The sequence below is a fragment of the Scomber scombrus genome, chromosome 18, assembly GCF_963691925.1.
Source record: "Scomber scombrus chromosome 18, fScoSco1.1, whole genome shotgun sequence".
Taxonomy (NCBI): Eukaryota; Metazoa; Chordata; class Actinopteri; order Scombriformes; family Scombridae; genus Scomber; species Scomber scombrus.
Window position 1 is genome coordinate 12,118,930 of NC_084987.1, and position 27,224 is coordinate 12,146,153.

At 39.2% G+C, this 27,224-nt stretch overlaps 3 protein-coding genes across 3 annotated transcripts; 1 reads left to right on the forward strand and 2 right to left on the reverse strand.

Annotated features, from left to right (window-relative positions):
• Positions 1 to 685: 685 nt before the first annotated feature.
• gipc1 (GIPC PDZ domain containing family, member 1) lies at positions 686 to 5,144 on the reverse strand. Its single transcript, XM_062439651.1, has 7 exons — positions 4,963 to 5,144; positions 3,972 to 4,537; positions 3,697 to 3,882; positions 3,331 to 3,511; positions 2,690 to 2,802; positions 2,515 to 2,596; positions 686 to 2,424 (listed from the first exon to the last, which is right to left on the reverse strand). The coding sequence occupies exons 2-7, from the start codon at positions 4,269 to 4,271 to the stop codon at positions 2,273 to 2,275; spliced, it is 1,014 nt and encodes a 337-aa protein (XP_062295635.1). The 5' UTR covers positions 4,272 to 4,537; positions 4,963 to 5,144; the 3' UTR covers positions 686 to 2,272.
• A 6,940-nt stretch (positions 5,145 to 12,084) lies between these two features.
• Positions 12,085 to 15,900, reverse strand: dnajb1a (DnaJ heat shock protein family (Hsp40) member B1a). Its single transcript, XM_062439649.1, has 3 exons — positions 15,380 to 15,900; positions 13,115 to 13,704; positions 12,085 to 12,668 (listed from the first exon to the last, which is right to left on the reverse strand). The coding sequence occupies exons 1-3, from the start codon at positions 15,588 to 15,590 to the stop codon at positions 12,438 to 12,440; spliced, it is 1,032 nt and encodes a 343-aa protein (XP_062295633.1). The 5' UTR covers positions 15,591 to 15,900; the 3' UTR covers positions 12,085 to 12,437.
• Positions 15,901 to 22,266: 6,366 nt separating this feature from the next.
• On the forward strand, positions 22,267 to 26,983 carry tecra (trans-2,3-enoyl-CoA reductase a). The gene is made up of 11 exons (XM_062439653.1): positions 22,267 to 22,437; positions 23,151 to 23,202; positions 23,320 to 23,364; positions 23,498 to 23,601; positions 25,141 to 25,256; positions 25,477 to 25,582; positions 25,707 to 25,779; positions 25,861 to 25,904; positions 26,011 to 26,068; positions 26,160 to 26,248; positions 26,657 to 26,983. Exons 1-11 carry the CDS (start codon positions 22,267 to 22,269, stop codon positions 26,828 to 26,830), a joined length of 1,032 nt encoding a protein of 343 aa, XP_062295637.1. The 3' UTR covers positions 26,831 to 26,983.
• Positions 26,984 to 27,224: the final 241 nt, after the last annotated feature.

Consider the following 27,224-nt stretch of genomic DNA (forward strand, 5'->3'; position numbering starts at 1 on the left):
GACTACAGCATGAGTCCACTCAGTAATCTGGACACAGTTTAAGAGCAACCAGGGTTATAGATCAACAGGGACTTGAATAACAGGTTTTCTTCACTGCTAGTAAATAAAGGACATGTCACCGCCCCTCATCTGCCACCCACGACAGGGTTCTGAGAAACAAGGAAGACTCCAGCTGAATGAACATCATGCTTTGCTTCTTTGGAAAAAGCCAGAATGTTGCTCAAAGTGCTCTGACAGTTTTTGGTTTATTTTTCATTAGAGAGGCCACCAAATGTAGGAGTAGGGGGTATGGCAATGAGATACTGGTAATGTTAGAAGGTAAACTAAAGCTACTTTGTGTTGAACTTTAGATCTCCTCAGTTTGCCACCTTCCTTTATTTACATGAGTCCCACAGGTGACCCCATTGAGTCCAATTGGCAGTATCAATTTACCCAGGTACAGTATATCATTATCCCTGATGCCCTGCTGATACTCAAAGGAATTCACTGTCTGGTTAATTGTCATATATATTTCAGGAGGACACAGGAGTGAGAGGAAACACAAACACACAACACACCCTCAGGGTGATTTCTGTGAACAATGGAGGACGTTCCAGGAGATCACAGCGCCTGTTTCAAAAGCAGAAAGCGCTTATCTAATATTTTACATCTAAATAAACCAGTATAATGTGTGAATGTACCCCCAGCTTCAAACAGAACATTGTGTTGCGTTTAAGAAAGACCAAACAGAGGAAAAACTGCCATGTCAATGTTATTATTGCATTATAATTGGACAATGACAACAGTGTGATACAAAGCCATCAAAATAATGTGTTCTTCTCAGTGTTACAGTGTTCTAGCGTCAGTTTCATTACATAATCCTTTTAGATATACATTAACTCTGAAGAATGAAACAAAAACTTACTACAAAATAGCTTCATACATTTGGATATACTGAAAAGGTTAACACCTAGAGTTTCTTTAAGACATGTTTACCTACGCTGGGTAGTTGGTGCATCTTGGAAATTCAACATTGCCTGTTTTTTTCCTCTCTATGAACAACACAAGTCACAGTGTCTGTGACACACATGATGGAAGTAGTTTGGTATCATTCTGCTCCACTGACAGTATACTTCATTTTTAAAGCACCATGCACCAGAATGCATACTTCTAATAAAAATGTATAAAATGCATGAAATAAGAAGAAATAAAAGGCATTTTGTTCCTATCTGATCAATGTTTGTTTTTACATAACTCCTCCATCTCAGGACTTTTTCTCTTCTTTAACACTCTCTGTAACGCGTCAAAACAATAAAGTAGTTGCAACACAAAATCATTCTTCATCTGTTACACAAACCATTTTTTAAGTAGACATCACATCACTTTATATAAAAACACTAGCTATAAAAAATAAAAAGTCAACACAATCCACAAACCTGGAAACCAGTCAGCTTCTCACTCTCATATAATGACCAATAAAAGGTAAATTAACACTGATTTTCTTTAACACTGTCTTAATGTATGAAAGTAAAACTGGAATGTGCTGCTGTGTGCACAGTTAACTTCAATACAGCATGGAGTATTTTAACAGTGAACAAACACCACTGACCTTAGTCAGCAAGCTACACTTTACTATGACCCTTTTGCAATCCCAATTTTTATCATTTACAAAAAAAAGGACAAAAAACCAGCAGATTCATTTTGTAGATAAAAATATAACAGCACATGCTTCTAAAACAAATCTGTAACAGTAACATGGAGTGGTTCACTGTATGTCAGGGAGGCTAAAGCTGAGGCCTTGTACTGTGCAATACCTGTGCTGCTCACCTCGGTACAGTGCAATCTCTGTTCACTTTTGTTGTTGATTTAACAGCGCAGTGCAACACAGTGCAATGTGGAAACAAAAAAAGAAAAGAAAAATCACATTTTTATGCCTACTTTCATTTCTCCCATTTTTAGAGATTTGTGATGAACTTGTCAGTTTCTACAATAATGACATGCAGGTTCATGTGATGCGATCAAAGGGAATGCTCGTCAGCGTGCTTCTAGAGTCTGGAAAACGCCGGAAGACAAATAAAAGCACTTGGGAAGTCATCACAGTCACCTTCTTCTCCCATTGACTGGAAATACCCTCTTTGCTGAGGCAGAGTCTCCCAAAACTAAATTAAAAATAGTTGGAGTATACACTAAAATAAGAACAAACTCATGACGGTAGTGTTTCCTAGTAGTGCTGAATGTTGTGGGTGACACACATACACACAAATAGGTGGTTCTGCTCCATTAGTTTCTGTGGTTACACCCGCCCGACCTTAGCATCGCCGATGGCTCCCCAGACGTCAAAAACAAATTCATCTGGGAAGGCAAAGTCTCCCAGGGTTTCATCTAAAGCCTCAGCAAACTCATCAGGGTTCTTTTTATCCTTTCCCAGCTCCACCATAGTAGCCGCTGAAGAGACAGAGAGAGAATTTAGTGAACCTAAACAAGTGACAGACAGTGATTATGATACAAGTACAGCCAACACACACACACACTTACCCAGCTCGCTGTCTCTGATCCCCATATAGCTCTCAAGTAGGTCATCCACCTTCTCAATGGCCTTTTCCTCAAATGCAGAAGGCTGGAAATAAAAAGATAGAAAAAAAGAAAAATCTCACTCATTTTCTAAACTTTACAGACTGATTTTATTCCACTGTCTTGTAAGCACTCTCACCAGTTCCTCCACAGTAGCAGGACCTTTCGAGCGCAGCCGCAGAGTTCCCCTGCCGGTCCCCAGCTGAACCCCTGACGCTGACCTGGAACCTCCAGACCGCTGGCCGATCATATCTGCACACAGCAGAAGAACAAGAGAACCCTTTAACATTCAGTACGGTCCTATAAATCAGTCTCCAGCTGTGACAGCGCTGAACATCGTGCCCTCTTTCGATAAACTCTGTCACATTCTGCTATCACTGCACATTCCTGATTCTCAGTGCTTGAGCTGTGAGTCAGTAAATACAATTAGTGTGGTATGTATGATTTCACGTCCCGTTGCACTTCCTAACATTACAGCAAAGAAAGTGGCCTTAAATGGGACCTACATAAGATTTTAGGTCAACTATAAATCTGGGAGCTGCAATGAGAGTCCAAATAAGGTGTAAAGAAAATGTAATATAGCAATTGAATCACTATGAAATTTAAATTTAAATGCTGCTTTCATGGTCTTGTTTATGTACTCTAGCGTGTCAGTGAGCGCTGAGTGATTGTGATTCTCCACAGGGAGTGCCACACTGCAACCTCCAGGATTGTGGTGCTGAACCACCTAAAACCCAACAGCTTACTTCATGATGACATGTTTCCTCCTTGCACACCTACCGAAGGCTTTGAGAGGCTCCACCAGCTTGATGGTGAACTCCTTCCCTTTTGGCAGCTCCTTCAGCATCTTAGCTACCTCGTAGTGTCGACAGCCAATCAGGCGGTGGCCGTTGATGGATTCGATCATATCTCCCACGTTGATGACCTGGATCTGGTGAATGACGCTCCCCTCTCGGATTCTCTGAAAAAAAAAAAAAACAGCAAAACTCAAATTGAGTAACCGAAAACTATCTAGTTCATCACTCTCTCACTTTTCATGTTCTGAGAAGCAATTACCCCTTTATTTTAAGTCCAGGGTCTTGTCTTTCCCTGTGGATCTCTGTGTTAAAGGAAATCAATTTTCTTGGCTATTTTAACAACACTCACCTTGATGAAGGCATAGCCAGCTCCATTATCAGTAATCGTCAACCCTAATGCATCCTCCCCTTTGTACACCTCGATTTCCTTTCGTTGGCCTTTAATGTGGGCAAAAATAAAGTCCTCTAGCCCAATCTGACCTCCCAATAGTTTATCCATGTCCACTTTGTGTGTGTTCAGTGTGCAAAACATAACCTGTGGAGATACACAAAAAAGAAAGATTTAATATGATGTTTTTTTCTGTTTGTGAACTCACACTTATCACAATCTACAGAACAGTTCACCTCAGCCGGCGGGATCCCAAAAGCTTCACCAATCTTGGCATAGAGCTCACGCACGTTACTGAAGCCCTCGATGCGGCCTGTGGGGCTGCCATGAGCGAGCTGGGTGTGGAAGATGAGGCGAGGTCTCATGCTGCTGGGCGGAGGAGGCAGACCTTCAGAGGTGGCACCTTCTCCCAGCCCGACAACGCCTCCATCTAGACCGTCCATACCCGGCACATTGAGACCTGCGCGGATAGGCTCTGCTTCCTCGTTCTCAACTAACGGGGACGCCTTCTTCCGTCTTCCCAAACCCAGAGGCATAGTTGTCCTAGATGGGGAGCTGAGGGAGTGGAGGGGGAGGGCGGCTGCTCTGAAGTTAAGCTACAATCCAGGTCAGCATACACCTTTGCCAGCCAAATCAGCTGCAGGTGTGCTGGATGTGTCACAGTAAGAGAGAGGTCCTCCAGACCAGCTTAAAAGCTGTCTCAACCGGGCACTGTATGGATTTACAAAATCACACATCAGAGCAACTCACATAGCTGGATCTGTGAAGTCCAGCAGCCTGTGGTGGGGTGGGGGGTCTTCAACTGGAAAACAAAGACAGGAACTATTTAACCCTCACACATTAGCCAAAGCAGTGACATTTCAGTTATAGCAGCAGTTTAAAAATTATGTACCATTACATATTCTACAAAATAGTATCTAATGATCCTAACATTTTAAAAAATTGCCAACATAGTTGTTCCTTGACACCTAAAGCAAGAGGCTTTGACAGCCAAGACAGAGCTAATGTTAGCTGCTAGCTCTGAGACCCATTTCAGACATATGTCACTTGTAGCAGCACAAACACTGACTAGCAACTTAGCATTTAGCTCATAACAGCAGAAAGCTCAATAAGTGACAGTTAATTTCTTGTTGGGGGTGAGTTGTAGGGTTTTTATTCCTGGGGTTCGTTATTAGCTCGCTAAACGTGAACAGAAAGGAGTAAATATGGCAGGCCAGTCATTCTCACCGGAGCAAGAGTTCAGACAGCTGTAGTTAGCTCTTCCTTTTAGCTTAGCCTGCTAACGACGCTAAAAAAAAAAAAATAAAAGTCAGATTTGTTTTCCTCCTTCGCTCCTGACAGATGGTGTTGGCAGCTTGTATAGCTAGCAGAGTATCTGTGTGTCGGTATGTGGCTGTAGATTAGCTTTCTGCCTGCCCAGCAGGGGTGGAACTGTGACGCATTCAGGTGCCCTCGGAAATCCAAGTTCCTTTCCTCATTCTTTTTAATTCATCTTCTTTTGGTTTTTGATAAAAGTTGGCAATCAGAGAATTAGGCGCATTACCGCCACCTCTGCTTCGGAGTGTGGACCAGAGATTAAATCCTAATAGTGTAACCATGTCAAGGTTGGGAGGGTTACGATATGAATTGAACAAAAAAATCAGAAAGTTCAATAGACCTTCCATAACCCATCATTTGACCTTTGCATGATTACATTTTGATTCTATCCAACTTATAAACAATAAGAAATGTACATAGTATGTTGCATCTTCTTAAAAATCAATCTTATGTATTGCCTAACTTAAAAACCTCCCAAAAAAAGAACAATTGTTCCACTAAGGGCAGATTTATGAGGGCATAATTAACATCATATTGTAAATTCTTTTCAGGCACTAAAACAAAGGCCATAGTGTCATTGAAATTCAATGGTAGTCTTCCTGCTAGTCTACAACAGCACAAATCTGGCCTGAACATGTGGTGCAGCTCATGCAGAATGTAAATTGACAGAAATAATGAGGCACTATTTTAATCTTGATGTCATTACAAGGAAAGAATTCACCCCAAATCCCTTGTTATAATGTTCTTCCTTTGTCTTATGTGGAAAAAAGAAAAAAAGAAGAAGTTGGATTTACGAAATGAGGAGGTGGACAGATGAGCAAAATATGTTTTACATAGAGACACCAAAGATTTACAAGTCCCATTAAGTAATTCAGAGGTCAAGATAATAGTTGGAGTAAATCAATGGAGGAGTGAAATACGGGGTCAATTTCTATACAGCTTTAACAAGAAAGTCTATTCAACAGTAAGAAATATAGGTAGATCAGCGAAGGAACAGGAGTAAGTCTATGTTATTCTAATTTAATATCAGTATTGTTAATATGAATGTGCAACTCACTATTAGTGTGATTATTACAAATAACAACAGGAACATCAGTATTGAGAATAATTGTATTAATAGTGCTTTTAGTTGGGGAACCAGTACACACTAATACTCCTAATATAGGAGTCTGATAACAGTGAGTCTGTTTACTTCAGTCTGTTTACTTCAGTGATCAAACTGAAGTAAACAGAAATTATGTTAATTGTTCTCTTGTGATCACAGTTACAGTCTCTGCATTCTTCAGTGGGTATAATAGAGATATTTATTCTCAATATTTGTATTTTTTAGCGGTGTCAATACAACATGTTTACTAATGTTAAAGATCCTCTCCAGACATGTATTAACACATGTGTCTGATATGCTTTGATCAAATTATTATTATTATTATTATTATTATCATGCTTAAATCCTTAAAAGTGTACCTGCTGGACACAAGATGTCTCCTACTTCACTGTAAAAATAATAATAATTATAATCTTTATTTATAGAGCACTTATCTAAACTCATAAAAGTATGTTTAAAGAAGAGATTTAAATGAAGTCACTGAAACCGCTGATCTGATTTCCTCAGGCGGCTCGCTCCAGAGTTTTGAGGCTCTGACTGAGAAAGCTCTGTCACCTGTAGTTTTCAGCTGTCTCAGGAACAACTAAAAGACCTCTGCTCTAGGGTCTCAGGCTACGATCAGGTTAGTCTCCGACTAATAGGTGAGATATGTAACATGGAGCAAGGCAGTAAAATGCACTGTAAAGTCAATTTTTAGTGTTTGTGCACTGCAGAAGTTTCCACATCAAAAATAGTGTGTAAGTTGAATATTGGACCAGAATTGACTTCCAAACTAGTTGTGATGTCACAAATCCTGCTCGTAGAGCCACCCTTTAAAATCAGCTTTTCAATGAGAACAGAGAAACTTTCAGCAGGTAAATATGAAAAGATCCCTCCAGTGTCAAACTCTGCACATACATCATTCTGCACAGTGGAGCTCAAACATATAACTGTAGGAACAAGAAATAAATGTATTTTTGAGTGGCCGGCAACTTTAATCATATCTGTAATATTCACCTCACATCTACATCATGTAATGCTTTACAATGAACAGCCATGCAATAAATACTACCTTGAAGTCCAAATCAGACATCATACATATTTTTGTTCATCTCCGTTTACATACCACCACTCCATGTGACCACTAGATGGCAAGAAATGTCATGATGATACATTAATGTTAACTTCACGCTCATACAAATGCGATTTGCAAATTAAAGCTTCTGTAAGGTTATCAGTGGATAAAGTGCACAACACTGAGAGTTAATCTCTACATCAAGGAGAAAAACTGTGTAAGGTTTGTTAATCAAGTTGCTCTCCTCTGTTTACTATCTACTGAGAAATTTCAGATTGTTCTGCCCTCTAGTGGCCCTAGTGAGGAACTGCAACAGTTCCTCACACAGCTTTCAAGATGAAGTTGTTATGTACAGTGACCGCCAGAGGGCAGTGTATACAAATGATTATATAAAACATACATACAAATGTAGCCTGTGTGTGAGAGAGAATGAGGTGAAGTTCATATTTCAATTAATTTATGAGTTATTTACAAATGGCTCAAATACTTCTACAGGACTATGTTGCATAAAATACAGATTTACAGACACACACACACACACACACATACAGACTGTCAATCTAAAGTGTAAAAGTCAATTCAAAAATGTGTTAATAATAATAATAATGCTTACTAAAATATTGAGGTTTTATTCAATCTTCTTTAACCACCCAGGACTTCTAGAGCAATATTTCTGGACAACTACTACATGGTTTGCCATGAAATGTATGGATTTTCATATTCCCTAATGGATATTTAGCAATAATTTTGTAGGATATTATTTGGTGGTCAATTCATACGTCACCGAAGTCAACTTTTCCATTGGTCCATGTTCCTCAAAAAGTAAGAAAACTGCCATATTTCTCTTTGCTGTCCAGTGACGCTCCCCACAGGATTCATGTTTGATGATTGTCCATGTCACAAGAAACATCACAATCTTGTGTATAGAGATATAGTGCTTATCTAGGAGACACTTTAGTTTGTCCTATGGTTTCACAATTAATTGTTTGGTCTATGAAAAATCCAAAAAAAAGTGAGAAATGTCCAAAAGTATATCTCACAGCCCAAATTGAGGTTTTCAAATTGCTTGCTTGAAAAACATAGAGAAAAGTGCAGCAAATTCTCACAACAGAAAGCTATAACAATAATTATAATAACAATAATTTTGGGGGGCACTTTTACCTCGAATCAAAATAGCTTCTTATTATTTCTGTCAATTTCCATTCTGCATGAGCTCCTTTGCTGCAAAATTTGTACATAAGACATTGTTGACTAACAGGAAAAGTACCGTGAAATTTGCTACGCACACTTTGCACTCTCAAAGGAAAAACTACTTTACATTTTAATGACATTGTGGCCTTTGTTTTAGTGCTTTGAAAATAATTTTAATATGGTGTTAATTCTCCACAGATCCACAAAGACAGAAAATGTACTGCATGATGAGTGTTGTAAATACAGTGTATTAATACAGTGAAAGCTTCTTCATAGTGCAGACAGAGAGAAATTACTGCCAAAATGTCATCAATAATTAAAATGCATAGACCGTAAGTGATGAGACATTCCCCCGGTATTGTTTGCTAGTCTCTTTAATGTGGAAATCCAAATCATCACAGCATAGGAAATATCTATTAAAAGTTATCATCCCATTATCAAGTCATAAAAGCTTTTGTTGTTAAAAATCAAAAATGTCCTGAATCCCAACCTGAAGAATTTCAAAACAACATAAACAGGAAGTCAAACAAAATAATAATGCTTACACATTTTTCCATAAAAAGGAAAACAAAAAAAAAGCAAATCTTTTGTTTAAAAACAAACAAAAAATAGTTAAACATTAACAGAGATTACACATCTCTACGTTCATGTTAAACCACATGTTTGTGTCAAATACAAACTTAAAACTCCACCAGGAGCAGGATGTGGAGGCAAGTAATGACCGCCATGAAATGTTTTACGACAGTCACGGTAACACAAAAAAATCTGAATGTGCAAACAAACTGAGTAACTAACGTCCTTCATCACTACAGTCAAAAGTGCAAAGGCTTTTGAATAGTTGTAGCTTAGTACTGAACTGTGAAAACACACTTCACATTTTGCCAGATTTTGTTGAAGCAAGTGCTGTTAAAAGCTCTAATAGAAGACATGATGGAGGACAAAATAATGAAATAAAAATATATCCTACAGGCCTTTAAAGACAGTCAGGAGTGAAACTTTAAGATCAAAACAACAATATTTCACCTGACTGATACACCAAACTCATAACATGTCAGGTTAAAAAAATACACTCACTGGCTTCAGATGAAATAAAACAGACAGTTAACAGAGGAGGAACTGAAATGTAACACACACACACACACACACACACACACACACACACACACACACACACACAAATACACACGCTGTGTTTACTCAGAGGGTCTGAATGAAGTAAATAAGTTTTGGTAGTTTGTTAGTCACACATGACAAAATACACACATGCTCTCAACACACTTTCAGACACACACATTATAATTACACAAGGACTATTATTTGGCACAAAAAGTCTCCCCACAGACATTTTACACGAGCAATAGGGTGTGTACTCCTGGATAAACAGGATACTGTGAAAGTAAACATTTATGCAGTATGTGCCATCTTTAACACGAGGGACGCACCAATCGGATCATTTTCTCTTGACTTAATACTTAAACTCAAATATCTGCTGACACAGACTACTGATACTGATAGTAGTGCTCTCTTTCCTAAATTTAAAGACCGTATGATGCTACGTCACTCGCTGGAATTAGTCATTATATGACTGTAAGGTCACATCGCTACTTATTTATAACTGGACACGTCCACACGCCACCATTATTTATAGGCTTATTTTAAATGTATTTTCCAGTGACTGTATGAGTGTAACTGACAGCAGAAACACACAATTTCATTATGACAATGACGAGGAAAATTAATGCTCATTGGTCACATCTGGCCGATACCGATCTGCTACCGTGGATCAGCTCGGTGCACGCCTATTTAAAATGTTCTCACCTCTCAGGATCTGTGCAGTTATTTCAATCTACGCAACAGTAACCAAAACCCTGCAGAGTAATGAAGTTTTAGCTACTTTCAAGCATGCATCACTGCACCTGAGGTATTGTTAATTAGCTGGCTGTGTGTTGCCTTGAAGCACTCCAAAAACTGCTGTGAAACCAAATCCTCACTTCCTATTTTACATTTTTTTAAGTGGGACAAATCAGTGAGCTTTGCTTAAAAAAAAAAAAAGTCTGGTTTCTATGATCTGATCATCTCCTTCTTGCAGCCAAACCAATGGCTACTACATGACACCTTGTGTGATTTATATATACTGTATATACAGTAGTGAAAAAATTAGGACACCCCATGAAATATACGGACATAAACCTACTTTCAAACACTATCTATAGATAAAGTGGTGTAACTGAACCAAAAGCAATTAAATGTGACCTTCCCTATTGAGGAAAAAGTTAGGACACACTGTGCCCTAATAGCTTGTATTGCCCCCTCTGGCTAAAATAACCTCAATTAGACGTTTCCTATAACAGTCCACTAGTCTCTGACATCGACTGGGAGAAATGTTTTCCTTCAGCTGTGTGATGTTTGAGGCGTTTCTTGCACACAGCCCGTTTCAAATTACACGCAGCATCTCAATAGGATTAAGATCCGGGCTTTGACTTGGCCTTTCCAGGACTCTCCATTTCTTTCTCCTCGGTGGATTTACTGTAATGTTTTGTGTCACTGTCATGTTGCATGATCCACATTCGGACAGATAGTCTCACATTTTCCTCAAACAACATCTGACACAATAAAACATTCATAATGGATTCTGTGATGTTGATCTGGACAGACACTGCTGCAGCAAAGCAGCACCAAATTATGACAATTCTACCCCCATGCTTCACACAGCTGGTATGAGGTGCGGACTTAGATTTGTGCCAAACATGTCTTTTATTACGGTGCCTAAATAATTCTAATTTTGATTAATCTGTCCAAAGCACGTTGTTCCAGAAATTTAGTCTTGCCTTAATGTTTAAGGTTAGGGTGTTTTTTTGGACAGCAAGGGTTCCTCCTCCTCTTTCTGATAGTTGATACATGTACTTTGACATCAGCTGTGGTAAGAGCTACCTGTAAATGCCGTGATGACATTTTAAGATTGCTGGAGACGATCCTAAAATGTGTTCTGCTTTTGGGCTGAACCTGCTAGGACAGCCTGACCTGGCCATGTTGGCAGATGTTTTAAATGTTCTCTACTTGCAAATATCCGGACAGTGGAATTGCTGATTTTTAATTGTTTGAAGATCTTTTAAAATCCCTTCCAGATGCATCTACAACCTTCTTTCTAAAAGCCTCAGAGAGCTCTTTTCATCTCACAATAGGGATACTACTCACTTCAACAATCACCAGCAAACCAAACTACAAACATCTGAGTTTTAAATAAGGAAGGCTCCTCCAAAATCCTCTTTAACGATGGGAACACACCGAAGAGTGACACTCTTCGGTGTGTTACCGGCGTAACGATGTTCTGATGATTTGCACCTGATGTGGCACATTCAATTCTAATTTTAGGTGTTTTAAGTAGTAATAAATGTGGGGGTGTCCTCACTTTTTCCTCGCAAGAAAATTGCATTTCTATTAATTACATTTACTGATCATTTTTAAAAGTTGTCTTATTTATTATTATAAATTGTTTTATTTATTAAGTAACATTAACTACGTCTCTCAATATTAAACTTAATGTGTTAAAAATTAAGATTAAAAAATGTCCATAGCTTTTCATGCGGTGTCATTTCTTTTTCACTAGGTAGATATAGATATATATATATATATATATATATATATATATATATATATATATATATATAGATATAGAGCTATATAGAGTGAGTGGTAGAGAGATTGACAGATAGAGAGATAGATGTTTCTTCTATTTACTTCTCCTCCTTTAAACTGACAAACGGCAGTCTGTTACTGAATACTGTTACTGAACCTCAGCTGAATGCAGACAAGAAGCGTTAAAATCAGCTGTTCTGTTGTCTTAAGACACTCCATTAAACTGACTTGATACTGTTTAAGAATATGGATTTGTTGCTCAGACAGTTAAATTACACTCAGCTGGAAGCAAATCTGCCCTGAGCCTCAATCGTCCGGGCTAAAATATAACGGTGCACAGGAGAGAGCCACTGGAAATGCAGATATGTTAAGATTTTAGCAAACTTTAGTCCTTTCAAGTCATGGTGGAAGAATCTGCCTGAGTGCGTCGCGGGTGTTTTGGCCAAGTTTTTCCGGGAATTTCACAGAGAAGTCCAAGATCATGTCTCCCCTCTTCTCGGGGAACTTGGACAGCGGCAGCCCTTCTCCAGAAATGCGCTTTTTCATTCCAGGCTTGACAACGTCTCTGGAGGTCACAGTGATGGTCCGGCCATCCAGTGTGGGGGCGCTGACTGTGCATCCACACAACGCCTGAAGAGAGACAGAGAGAGACGGAGAGTAAGATAATTATACAGATAAAACCACTGATGCTTGGTCAAGTTTTAATAATTATATAATCTGTTAATTAATATAGAGGCTTCAGTCAAAACGTAATTGGAAAAGTTATCACTTCTGTCATTCTTTTCTGCATCAAAAGATAAATTCGCAATTATTCTGGTAATGGAGTAATTGTTTTAGGTCATTTTTTAAGACAAGTACACTAAACATTTGCTGTTTCCGGCTTCTCAAACATGACAATTTGATACTGTTTTTGTCATACTTGATAATAAACTGAATATTTGTGGGCTCTAGGCTGCAGGTATGACAAAACAAGTGTATGTTTTACTATTTTATGGCATTTGATAGACAAAGTGCTTGATCAACAAAATAATAGGCAGATTAATTGACAATAAAATTAATTATTAGTCTTCACTTACATCTCTGAGTGATATTTTTGCTGGATAAATTATATCTGAGCCCTCTCTTCTGAACAACGGGTGTGGTTTGTCTTTGACCACAAACACCACATCTGCAGGAATGTTGGTGGGAGTTTCATCTCCTTCCTTGGGGAAGGTGATTTTCGTCCCCTCTTTCCAGCCACGTTTGATGTCCACTGTTAAGATCTTGTCTTCACTGCGCATGGTGCAGCCGTCTGGATTCAGTCTTTTGCGAGAAATCTTCATCTTTTTGGTGCAGCCGGAGAAAACCTCCTCCAGGCTCACCTTCAGCTCGTGCATCACAGGCGGGTCTTTCTTTCTCTCGTGGGCCCTGTGAGGGCCTCCAGGGTGGGATTTAAAGGACCTATGAAACCCACCCATGCCGCCCATCCCTCCCATGCCAAATGGCATGCCAAAGGGGTCATTGATGTCCATACTGTCCTCTCCATTCTGTGAGGAGAAGAAGTGATCAAACGGGCTGCGGCCACCAAAGAACTCTGCGAACATTGCATGAGGGTCTCCATGGAAGGTGTAGTTGTAGCTTTGACCGCTGTGTCCTCCACCTCCACCACCTGCTGAACCCTTTAATCCTAAAGAGGAAGCAGACATGGACAAACATCAGATCTCTGTAGGAAATAAAGCCTGAATGATATAGGTTAGCAAAGGCCTCGAACAATTACAGATCATCACATATTGTAGCAGTGTTTGTCAGCATATTGAGAAAATGCAGCTCGGAAAATGTCAAAGATATGTTTGAGAGCATTAAGATTTGTACACGTCAAAGATTTCCCCGTATAAAAAATCTCAAATATCAATGTTGGTCGGAGTTAAAAACACACCAATAAAACTGCACTCACAGCTGGTTAATCAGATATTTAAGCAACTGCAATTGGACTGATTATAATCTTGATTATAGCTGAACTGATACAAGATTTTATAAAACTTTTAATAGTCAATATCAGTTTTCTTTGCATAACCCATAATATAATCATCTTCAACTTTCCCTGAGTCATTTTTTATAACTGCATCAGAGCTGCAGCAATTAGTCGCTTACAAGAAAATGAATCGCCAATTATTTTGATAATCAGTTAATCCTTCAAGTAATTTTTCAAGCAAAAACGCAACATTTGACAGTTCTGGGTTCTCAAATGGGAGAATTAACTGCTTTTCTTGGTTTTGCATGATAGTAAATTGAATATTTTGAAGGTTTTAGACAGAATTGGTCATTTGTCAGTAAAGCCCAGATGACACTGCATTTCCAGAGTATCTAACTTCCATATCGTGACACATTTCCCAGTGAAACAGAACAGACAGGCGGGACATAACGGTGGGAGGAATTTGAGGAATTTGATTTGATAAAAAATGGGTATGCCATAATGAATCTTAGCTCTGTGCTGCAAACATTTGGAAAATTGATTGATGGGTGGATGTCATGATAGTTCTGGTTGAAATTCAAGCCTAGTGGGTTCAAGCCTACTAGCACACCTCATATTGTGTTTTACAGGAAGAAAACAGGGTTGGATTTTGATATATGCAAAGAAACTGATTTTTTTTGGTCCTTTTTTGCCATATACTATCAACTAGGTACACAATATGACCAGGGAAGGTATGTAAAATGGCTAAAGAGGCTTTCTTCCCCATTTAATCTCTACTTTAATGTACTGCATTTCCAAAAGCACTGTTAGTTTCCTCAAGTTCAAATGAACACACTTATGTTAAAATATTCCAGTGGAGTTTCAATCTCCCTAAAATACTGAATTCACAAAATGACCATGCTGCAGAGAAATTAAATTTTAACACATAAGGTTCAGATCTGTGTCTCTGTGTGATATCTGCCCTAAAAAAAATCACACATTTGTTCATTTTAAACAGGATTAGCCAGAATGATCAGTGCAGTGACAGGCTGACAGGACAGGCAAGGACTCGTCGTTTCCAGCAGCTTCTCCAGCTATTGTACACACACACACACACACACACACACACACACACACACACACACACACACACACACACACACACACACACACACACACACACACACACACACACACACACACACACACACACACACACACACACACACCTCTTCATTGTGTGGTCCCTGGTACAGACAGATGCCAGAAATGTGCATCAGTGTGTCAACAAGATTTAACAAGTGCACAATGTATGTTTGCTGTAGATAACAAGCTGTGTGACAGATAACGGCACAAACTAAACATGCGTACAAGTTGCAGGTGGAGAGGATCAGCCTATAGATAACGTTACCTTCTTCTCCATATCGGTCATAAATGTCCTTTTTCTTGGCATCACTGAGGACATCATAGGCTTCAGCGATCTCCTTGAATTTATCTTCTGCCCCAGCGGACTTGTTTTTGTCCGGGTGGTAGCGCAGGGCCTGTTTTCTGTACGCCTTTTTAATCTCATCTTCGGAGGCACCTTTGGCTATTCCCAGCACTTTATAGTAATCTTTACCCATTACAATGACCGGTCACTTCCTCCTTTCACTTCATAAAAACATTGTCGGCAGAGACTCTTCAGTTTCTGTTTAAAACCAATAACACATCCAGCATGTCCCGCTGCGTGTCGGGTCCGCTGCAGATGTCACAGCTGCGGACACTAGCTGGTTCAGCTAACAGCACAAGGTTAGCCTCCTTTACTTGACAACTTTCTGCTCCAGGCTGAGACAAAGGAGGGGGGAAAAAGAGGAAATGTTACTCAAATCAAACGACACAACATTAAACGACGTGTCCACACTGGAGCGTCCCGTCCGTGGCCGCCGAGCTGCAAACCAGGCGAGGAAACTTCTGGAAGAGGCAGTGGAGCAGAGTGTCTTCATTACCACAGCGAGATGAACCACTTACAACACTTCCGGGTTCGCCTCAACCACAGTTGACACTCACAAGTTGACAGATATCTATTTAAAACAACAATTTTAACCAGTTACTCAGCTCCGGCCAACGAAACCGCTCTTCTTTGCCTGTCTAAATAAATTAATTTGCGATGTGAATAATCTATAAACCCTAGATTCGATTTTTTGTCTTAATGAATGCGCATGCGCTTTAACTCCTGCCTTGCTTTTCATACTTTTGCGCCCAAGACCCTTTTCTGTAATATCGAAACCCATTTCTGCCAGTGTGATGGAAAAAAAGTTCCTGAAGGTCAAAATGATGAGAAACTTTCTTAAACTAATGAGAACATTTCTCAAAAAAATTACATAGTAACTCAAAATAATGAGGTACTAATAAGTCCAATATTTTTAGATAATATCTCATTATTTTGAGATACTAAGTCATTATTTTGAGATACTAAGTCATTATTTTGAGAAATGTTCTCATTATTTTTAGATACTAAGTCAATATTTTGAAATACTAAGTCATTATTTTGAGAAAGTTCCTCATTATAATGACTTATTTTTTTCCCCCCATCACATTGGCAGAAATGGGCTTCCATAGAAATACAGTGGGTAGGGATCAGTAATTACATAATGACCACTTCATTGTGTCTGAAGTAGAATGTCAACTATGTTTAGTTGTTGGTATAATTTTTATATTGATGGTATTCTATAGTCACACATTAGATTAAATAGGCAGGAGTAAAATCTTTTTGCATATTTATTTGCCAGTTTATTAGGTACACTTAGCTAAAACAAAAATCAGCCCTGCTATAAATCTTTATATCATGGAGGTTAAGATTATGTAATCTACCTTGAACAAAATATTAGAAATACTCAGTATAACACACAGTTTGTGACGCTTCAAAGAAAGAATAATGTTGAATCGACACTCACTAAAACAGCTTTAACAAAAGCTGAAATATATAATCTTCATATGGGTATGGTTTACTGCATGCAAATATACAGGAAGAAATCTAAATTTAAGACAAAATGAGATATGAAAATAGACAACAATGAACAACAATTATAATGTATTGTCTAGCAGTATAAGGTTGCTTTAAGTAGGGTGATAGTGCATGGCATGCTGGGATGAATATTATATTCTCTTGTCTGCTGTAGTTAATACAGAGGCTGTTTGTGTGCATGTGTTGATGAATTTACAGCATATACAGTATGCTTAGAATAACATTAACAGTGTGTACATATCAATGCACACATGATTTTTAAGTAAAGGAATGGTTCTGAGATCCCGTATGGTTAAATTAACCATTCTTGGGTGTGATAAACTGTGAACTGTGTCTTGCTGTTTTAATGTACAGTGTTCTGTAGTGCCCACCAGAGGGAAGTAGTAGTAATAAGTTGTGTTCAAGGTCTTTAGGACTATGAAATGTTTTTCCCTTCCTGTTTCCCGCCTCTGACGATTAACAGGTGCTGGACGGTGGACATCTGTGCTCTTTTAATAACATTTACTGAGGTTTTAACAACTTGTGGGTTCTTTAAGTAGTGGACTAGGACTTTTATGCTCTGCTCTTTTAATGAAACTAACTTGCAGTTTTTGTAAACGCCATACAGCAGAGTGCCGAATATCATAAATATTTTTCACGAGAATTTATTGCTTGATGTTTACAGAGTAGGACATTATAGTGACAGTATCACCTGTAAGTAAACTTGCAAGATTATACAATACAATGTAATAGTTTTTTTTGTGAGAGGTTAAGATTCACATTTACAGTGTTTTGTAGTGGTGTTTGTATCACATTACACTATATTGTAATATATGTTGTAATAAACTTACGTTTTTAAAGATGTTAAGGCTGCTACCACCTTTGTTAACCTGGTCTGGTCCAGTGTCAGAGACAAGACAATATTTACCACACAGGCAGGTATATGGTCCAAATATAGCCTTTATTGAAGACACAAATTCATTGAAACTACAACCAGATACCCCAAAACAAAACACTCCCACAGAAGTCAATACCTATAGACACAGATGACAAGTGAACTAGGACAAACTCTGCACACACGCTGGAGGAAACACTGCAAACAGTAGGCTACAAAATACACAGTCATCAGTACACAGCACACTAATGGCACACAGTATCAAAATGCACATCAATCAATAAGGAACACTTCAAACTAGAGACAGGTCAGAACCATTTCTACCAATAGTGGGAGGCAGAGGGCCCCCATAGCCACCAGCATTGCCTCTTAATGGGCTCACGGCAGGGTGTCAAATTACTAAGATCTATTTTAAAGATAATTCATATATGTATACATGAAAAGGGTTTTAGACTGACCTCACCTCAGTCTGGCGACAAGACATTGCTTTTATATGTAAGGATTGAGGAAAAGATGTAATTAAACAGGAAAAATATATGTGAACTTTCTGCTGTCATCTGATAGGCTTCAGTTTGCTCCTCTCCTTGCTCACTACCTCTCCAGCTTTGGAGAAGACCGGTTCATATATAACAATGATGTTACTGGCATGTGTATACCTTTTAGCCAATTTTTAAAAGTTTGGGTACACTGCTGCACATGTTGCCCCTTGGTTTCATCAATCTTCTCTGGGGAGGTAGGGCTCTGTTAAGGACAACTGGACTTCAACTCCAGCACTTGTAGCTTTTTGGATTGTTTGGTTTGCGTTCTCCTTTTTCTTCCCCTAGACAGGCCCCCGGGGCGTTTGTAACGTGCACCGAGGCCAGTGGGTGGCTTGTTTTTGTAGTTTGAGTCATCAGTCCTGAGTTGGGACACACGAAATCTGATTCATCCTCCTCTGAGGGCATCTTCATCACACTGAACTTGTCCTGCAAACTGTTCATCTTGAGACTCTGAGACCTCAACACCCTCCAGATACACGACTGGGGCCATGTGATCAATGAGCAGTTGACAGTAGATGTTCAGTGAGGTGGAGGAGCTGTCAGATTTGGTTGTAAACATCCTCTCCAGTGTGATGTTGTGGTCCTCCTCTGCCTGAGGAGGAGAACTGAATCACTTTCACTAGTGTTCCTCTTGAGGAAGAGAGGCAAAGTGAGGACAGAACTGAGGCTGCAAAATTAAAGTGTTCAAAGATACTGCGGTATAGAAAAGGTGATGCATGATACAATAATGGCCAAAAAAAGGAGCAAAAAGTGTTGCTTTACTTTTATCCGACATCAAATTTATACAAACAGGGGGATTTTTGATGTCTGGAAGGGACTGGCACTGGATTACTCAAAAAGTACACTATAAAAATAGTTAATATTTGTGCATGTAGTTTTAGTACTGAATTCACCATAAGTTTCATGAACTACTTATGGAAGACAAGAAGCAGTTGATAGTATTTGTGCAAGCAGTCTTACAATTAATAATTTACTGCTAAACTTATTATTGCACTCTTTATATATTTATTATTCCAAAATAATTGTTTTTACTACTAATTAGTAATATTATTAGAAGTAAAGATCTGGGAGTGCTGAACAGCGACGTTTTTTCCTGCTCCAAGCACACCTGTACCGTAACAACACGAAAAAACGCGCATCAAAATCCAAGGGGCGGCTCTCTTGACCGGAGTTTCCTCAGAGAAAACGGCTTGCTTGACCGCAGTGTCGGTTTTGACCGTAACATCACTAGTGTGGAGTCACAACGATAACAACCTCATGCAGTAAAGCACTTACTAGTCTCCGGTCCCTCTCTAAATAAAGGATGTGAGCTGCCTCCTTCCTAACACTGGAGAAACAGGTGCCCTGCTTGGCTGATTTCACTGTCTACAACACTAGAAGTTGCTCACTTCAGTGCATCAGTGACACAGCCACGGATAAAAGCAGTTCAGGCAATCAATGAGCGTGATCCTCCACACCCTCTGACACAGGTGAGACTCATTAGTCATCAACTCTTTCTTCTTTACTACTGTCCACCGTGAGATAGAGACCCTCCCCCAAATTGTTTCAATACTTTCGCATGATTCCCAAATATGGTGTTCCTAATATTTTGTCCACTGCATTAATATGCAAGAGTGGGGGGGGGGGGGGGGGGGGGGGGGGGGCATAATATTAGAAACACTTTCAATATAATGCACTCCAGTGACAGCACCATCACCCACTACTACCTCAATAATAAATATAAAGTAGAATTATCACCTTTCTGACAATGTCAACATAAACTTTGAATGTATAAGCTTTCTAAATGTAGAATTTTCTGGCAGAGCTGTTGCATTGGATTGTACAGGTGTACCTAATGAAGTGGCTGGTGAGTGTACTATAATTAGGGTTGGGAAAGTTACTTTGGAAATATAATAGATTACAGATTACTGGTAACCTTATTTAAAATGTAAGAAGTAATGTAACTGTTTCAATTACTTCATTACACTTATTACATTTGATTACTTTTTGATTACTTTTCAAATTTTCTAACAAATGTTTTCAACTGTTAGGGTAAGTGTACCCATTAAGCCCACCAAAGCTCAGGTATTTTTCATGGATACTGACATGATTTATAAGGAAGATCATTTCTTATACAGCAAGATTTATCTCTCATTTGAAAATGTATTCATTATTCATGTAGATTTTGGAATATAAAATAAAGATATTTTATGTATTCAGTAACATGTTAAATATTAAAAAATGAGGAAAGAACCCTCCTCCTGAGCAAAACCGTAAAGGTCTGACTTCAGATGTAACCCCCTTTTTAATCATCAACATTTTCATACAATTATTTTGTAATTAAATTACCTAACACTGTTGCATGTAACTAGTTACTCACCAACAGTGACTGAAATACAATGCAATTCAATACAGCGACACCGCACAGACTCAAAACTGTGCACAAATCAAAAGCTCTCTGACACAGTCTATACAGAAACTATTAAACACATTGACAGGATAACAATCTGTCAAGCATTTTTCCCCCACATTTTATCTTCAAGATTGTTCAGGTTAATTTAAACAGTAGACATTAAATAAAAAACTGCAATATCTATGCCAATCTGTCAGTAACATAGGTAGAAATAGGCATTTTAAAGATTCTACATATTGTAAATGTGACATTTATATCAAGAAAGTAACCATGACTATTGTCTAAGCATGTCTCTTTAAAATAATTAATCCCGCGTAGCCCCATGTTATAACTGTCAGACAAACACAAGAAAGACAACACAATGTCACACCAAAGTGTTACCGCCTTTAAAAAAGAAGTAGGTTTTGTTCAGCATACATTTCTCATGCATTGTAGGGTTTCTGAATGTCAATATTTTTTTTTATAAAGGTGTTATGTTCAGCAGAGGGAACAAGACTCAAAAATGATCCTGGAATGCAAACAGTGTTACTGCTGCTGGCTCGGACTGCCCCTACTGGTTATATATAGACTGTAGAATATAGATATGCAGTTGGCTATGTGCTGTGATGAGTTGAACCTTTGCGACGAAAGGCATCTTCTCCCATTCAGCAATTTCTTCACGCTCCTCCCACCACGAGCCTCCCTGAAGTATTTTAGAAGCCATGTCGCTCATTCGGCACACAAACCTTGAACCAAGCACTGAAATAAACATGTTTGCCTTTGTTGTGGAGGTCATAAAGAGAAAAGAATACCAGCCACACAGGTGGTCAGGGGGGAGGGGTGTGTGTTGGCATGTGGAGGTCTTTCATCATAGATCAGGCTTTTAATGGGGGCCGTCATTGTGTAACCAAGCGAGGAACAGAGCAGGCAGGAGATGTGTCTTGTAGTTCTAATGAGAGCACATTGTCAACTGTCACTGGGTAGGGCTGCATGTGGCTTCCCAAGGTTACCAAGCTGGTGGGTGCAGAGCAAATCAGGCGACTTATATTTAGCCTTGCAAATGGCGCACTATGGATTATGTCTTGGGGCTCTCCAGTTTCGTCTTCACTGCGTTTTGTTGCATGAAGGGGGGCACTGGATCATGAAGAGCCAGCAATTCAGGTGAGAAGCAGGTCCACTTCGCGTTCTTAGGTTTGACTTTTAAGTCAACTCTTCCTCCGCACATTTTCTTTCCTACTTGGCTCGCTTCCACTCCCTCACATGGACACGCTCTGATTGGGGGAAAAAGTGTTTATGGTCTCACATATTTCTCCCATTCTTTCTCAGGAGGAGGTGGGCTATTCAGAGAGTCCAGAGAAACACCGAAGAGGACACACTTGTGTTGGACCGAAAGTTGTGTTGAGGGTGACCTGGGACTTGCTATATACCCATAACAGCAGCAGAGGACAACTAGCCTCACTGGACATATTGCTGATTATTTCAATAGCCTATTGAGGTTTCAAACAGTGTCATGGATGTACTTGCTTTAGAGGCAAAGACCGGTGGGGGTGGTTCAGAAACTGAGAAGAAGTCTGCACCAAGGCCAAAACCGAAACCTCCCAAAAAGGCCAAAAGGATTGTTTACTTTGAGGTGGAGATTGTGGATTTAAAGACTAAGGAAAAACTTCTACTGCTGGACAAGGTAAGGTTCCAGTTGATGGACAGTTTTAACTCACATGCCTTGTATATTGACCAAAATGATCTAAAGATGATCTTATTGCTTTAACTAACGTATCAAAAATACAATGAATGCTTGAGAACCTTTATGGTCCACTATTGCAGTTTTTCTCCCAGCACATTCCTTTTACAGTTTCATGATTCAAAACTCTTGTTCTAAAAGTGGCATGAGCAGAGATGACTTTGCAATGAAGTCAGAGGAAGCGTGTTTATTTAAGCTCAAGAACTACAGAGTCATCACTGTGTGCACATGGGTAATTTTACAGATAATCATCTACTTCACAGGCGGCCCGGTCAAGTGCAGCCATTATCTCTTATGTTACTATTGAGCGAGGGTTGCAGTTAGGAGGTGAGAATTCCCTCTTCATCTGACAGGAATTTTCTTTTCCAGCCGCGGTACATGCCTATTAATGGGCCAACAGACAGACAGATACACATTAGCAGCTTTTTGTACATGTGTGGAGTCAAGTCTGCAACATGAGGGATAACTTTGCAGATGAAAATGGAAAACATGAAAATTAATAATGAAAAAAAAAGACAACTTCTGTCATACATATACTAATGCAGATTACTTCAGGGTTTTTTTTCTCTGTAAAAATATCAATATTTCAGTCTCTACACTAATGTTGCTGATAATAATATTCTTGAGTATGGTTTATTTTTACATTTTGATTGCAGGTGGAGCCAACTGCCACAGTTTTGGATATTAAGGCTTTGTTTCACAAATCATGTAAGTAAAAAAAATTGAAATATTTGTTATTTTGCTTTTGGTTGGTGTTCATTTCTTAATAATAAAAAAATAATCTGTCCAGCATGCCAATAGTAAAGTTACCCTCCATTTTGACAGATCCAAAATGGTATCCAGCTAGACAATCCCTGCGTTTGGATCCAAGTACGTCCACCAGCCACTATTTTAATTCTGCTCATATCACATTCAGTTGATTGATATGTGTTGATAGGTGAAGTCTTGCTGATGTTGTCCAGTTTTATCTCAGCTGATGGTTTTGGTTGGCCATGTTTTTCAGAGGCTAAGTGTCTCAGGGATGAGGAAATTCTCCAGACACTTCCTGTGGGAACCACAGCCAGCTTTTACTTCAGTGACCTCGGACCCCAAGTCACATGGGGAACTGTGAGTCCACATGTGCACTCGCATGAATCACAGACAGTCTGAACCATCCTACAACATAATAATAATGGATGACAAAGATAAAATTAAACACTTCTCTCTTTCCAAATTCTTTCTTTTATGGCAGCAGCACAGCAGAGGTCATCCTGAAAATATTTTTTAAATATATAATCTTTAATTAGAATAAGGATTAAAAGTACAACCCAGCATTATTCATTCATTATATACCATGAGTCACATTTATCAACGTATTATTATTGCGTGTTTTGGCCAGTTAATCACAAGTCATCAATGCTTTGTATTATTCCTAAGTATATCACATGTTGTTAAATTGATTTCCACCTTCAATTGCTTCCCCTCCATGTCAGTAATTAAAATCCACTTGCTAACCTTTAAATGTGATTGTTACTGATTTTTAAGGGTGCTTCAACACTCATAATGTGAATGTCACCCTCTTAACAGCAACCTTTTTGACGTAAGAAATGACATGGTCTTTTTCTCAAAGTGCAAATTTACCTGCTTGTCTTTTGAATCTGATTTAGTTTTAAGGAGCTGTTTCTCATGAATGCAACATTGTCCATTAGCTGACTATCAGGGAGAGAGGCTTGCTTCGCAAAATGGTCTGTAATGTATACATGATCTGCACTTAATTGGCTAAAACATGCAAAAATGCTGGTATGGTCTTTTAAAATTCTTGTACTTTAAATATAAACAGACATTCTTGCCCACTCAGTTACTCTTGAATATAAATATCAACCCACAGTGACAGATAGACATGATTTGTAGTGGTTCATTTTTCTCTCACCCTCTGCTATGCCTGTCCTCTGTCCTAGGACATATAATCTCATGGCCCCATTTCTCCCAAAGGTGTTTATCCCCCTGACCTCTCACTTGCCTTTCACGGTGCCTCTTTACTCAACCTTGCCAACCTTGCCCACCGAGCCTCCGCATTCTACGTCCTTACCAAACCTGACACAACCCCCAAGCACCATGCCAGGCTGTAGAGTGATAGTGTGACAGGAGAAGCATGAAGTACCCCAGCAGAGACTGCCGGTAGCTATCGGTCAGACATGTTGAGCCAGGGTGCCGCTTGAGGTGCTGATTCAGATATCAGTTTCACTGGCAGCTGTGCTACTTTGCTTGATCATACAATTTGTGGAAAGCTGGTATTACAAGCTGTCTGAGTGTCTCTTTTGCTCTACGGGTACATGTTGAATATTATTATGGATGGGCTGTCTTTGCTTTAAGATGGCTTTGTCAAGTGGGTTCTTAAGAAAGACGGAGTCATGCTGACGTTAGTTGCATTTTCTCCCATTAGAGTTTAGACTGGCAAAGTGCTCTTCTAACAAGGAGAAAATATTTGATTTCCTGTGCTGTTCAATTGGACAACATTGGTTTAGTATATTTTCTATTAGAGTTTATGGTTAGAGCTTAGAGAGATGGTTAGAGTGTTTTTTGGCATATTCTTTCACTTCTTCTTATGCATCTGGCTGCAAATGAAGGAAACAACATTTTAAAGCATTTCTATCTCGCTTGCTTCAGGTGTTCCTGACAGAGTGTGCCGGCCCGCTGCTCATCTACTTAATGTTCTACTTCCGTCTCCCCTTCATCTACGCGCCGAAATATGACTTCACCAGCAGCAAGCACTGGGTCGTACAGTGAGTGTCAGCTGGGTTATGTTTTCAGGGATGTGTTGCAATGTTGCTGCTGTGTATCACACAATCCCAGGCTTTGCAAAGATGCACCCTCTACATGACAAACAGTCGTGAAGCTTACTGCTATGTTGATAATGATTCAGGGCCAAGTGTAATGGACTGCCGTCGGGCAATGTCTTAATCACAGTCAAATATGTAAGTGTGTCTGTGTGTCTTATTGCAGCTTGGCCTGCATGTGTCACTCCTTCCACTACATCAAAAGGATTCTGGAGACGTTGTTTGTCCATCGAATCTCCCATGGGACCATGCCTCTCAGAAACATATTTAAGGTGACTGAGCTTATCTGGCCTCGTAATGTGCACAGTCTATTATTAATTTGTGCTGTGTTTATTATTCTCAGAAGCAAATCTATCTTCACAATTTGACTTATTATAGTCCCACTCCCTATTTCAGAATTGTGGCTATTACTGGTGCTCGGCAGCTTGGATGGCGTACTACATTAACCATCCGCTCTACACTACACCCTGTAAGTACTGCAATTCTCACTTTAACTCATAAATTGAAATTGGCCTCCATTTTAATCCACATTTCTTTGACACATCAACAGATTACGGGGAGCAGCAAGTGAATAAGGGACTTTACATTTTCTTGGTAAATCTTAGCTCTGTTGAAGTTGAATACTTTTAACATCTTCCAGATATTAAACCCAATAACCTGTAATGTAGATGCTCATCTTTGGATGTCTTTATTCCTACAGTTCTGTCAAGTGGGGAATTTTTCCATCCATGTTGCACTTCGTAACCTCAAAGCAGCAGGTGAACATTTTGTAACAATGCTAATTTAAACAAAGGAGCAAACAGTTTAGGGCAATGCAATATTGATTTGTGTTTCTATTTGTGATCTTAGGTTCAAAAATGAAGAAGATTCCTTACCCAACCAAAAATCCTTTCACATGGATTTTTTGGCTGGTTTCTTGTCCAAACTATACATATGAGGTAAGCAGATAGAGTAGAATTATATCAAAGAAATACATTTTTTTAAATGCATTCCTATGAAAGAAATCATAGGTGATGTAGAGAAAAAGTTGCTTTTTGGTCAGGTTTTCAGTCAGGTAAGTAAGAAAATTTTAAAAATCAGTGACAGAAAATTTTCTATATGTTTGCTTCTCACATTAATGTGAAATTGTGATTTTTCATGTTTCAACACTGCATTACTGAATGTAACTTGTACAACAACACAGCTTGCAGTCTGTAGTTCATCCATGCAACGTTAGATGTACTATCGCTGCCACCTACTGGTTGCAGTACATTTCTATAAAGGTACTTTGAATCTCAGTTCATACTGTGTGTGCATAATTTGTTTATGTGTGTGTTTCTGTGTGTGTGTAAACATCTTACTCACAGGTGGGCACCTGGATTGGCTTCACAGTGATGACCCAGTGTGTGCCTGTGGCTTTCTTCACTATCGTTGCCTTCATCCAGATGGCTGTGTGGGCCAAAGGCAAACACCGCAGCTACTTGAAGGAGTTCAGAGATTATCCAACCCTGCGCTCCTCCATACTCCCCTTCATCCTTTAAGAGCCTGGGAGAGAAAAACAGCTGCTACACACACATCCAACCCCTTCACTGATCAAAGCCCCTCCTTCCATGGGGGGTGTCAGAACGCGTGTGCTGAGGCTTACAACACGGATTGGATTTTGGTCATACACGCTTCATGTACAGTAATACTTAGTTGCATGTCACTCTGTAACAAGCAGCGGCAGTTGCAGTTACTTTGAGTGTTGGACTGGTGAATGCAGGACTGTTACAGGCAAAGGAAGAGTTAAATGCGGCAAAGTCTTAATTTAATGTTGTATGTGATCTTGAAGAGCAAGAGGATGAAAATACGTCCTTTTTATTTTGCTACTGTGGTAAGTTGTAAAATGTTTGATGAAGGGTGTGTAAAATATCATATTATTTCCATAGTGTCTGG

Bases quoted from the DNA above. Each gene is read 5' to 3' on its own strand.
- dnajb1a (XM_062439649.1), bottom strand. From the start codon at position 15,590: ATGGGTAAAGATTACTATAAAGTGCTGGGAATAGCCAAAGGTGCCTCC. The intron at 13,705-15,379 runs GTAACGTTATCT...CTTCCTCTTTAG, and splicing joins TGACCGATATGGAGAAGAAG to GATTAAAGGGTTCAGCAGGT. The intron at 12,669-13,114 runs GTAAGTGAAGAC...GTCTCTCTTCAG, and splicing joins CAAAAATATCACTCAGAGAT to GCGTTGTGTGGATGCACAGT.
- tecra (XM_062439653.1), top strand. From the start codon at position 22,267: ATGGATGTACTTGCTTTAGAGGCAAAGACCGGTGGGGGTGGTTCAGAA. The intron at 22,438-23,150 runs GTAAGGTTCCAG...TTTTGATTGCAG, and splicing joins AACTTCTACTGCTGGACAAG to GTGGAGCCAACTGCCACAGT. The intron at 23,203-23,319 runs GTAAGTAAAAAA...CCATTTTGACAG, and splicing joins GGCTTTGTTTCACAAATCAT to ATCCAAAATGGTATCCAGCT.
- gipc1 (XM_062439651.1), bottom strand. From the start codon at position 4,271: ATGCCTCTGGGTTTGGGAAGACGGAAGAAGGCGTCCCCGTTAGTTGAG. The intron at 2,597-2,689 runs GTGAGAGTGCTT...TTTTATTTCCAG, and splicing joins CTGCTACTGTGGAGGAACTG to CCTTCTGCATTTGAGGAAAA. The intron at 2,425-2,514 runs GTAAGTGTGTGT...CTGTCTCTTCAG, and splicing joins GATCAGAGACAGCGAGCTGG to CGGCTACTATGGTGGAGCTG.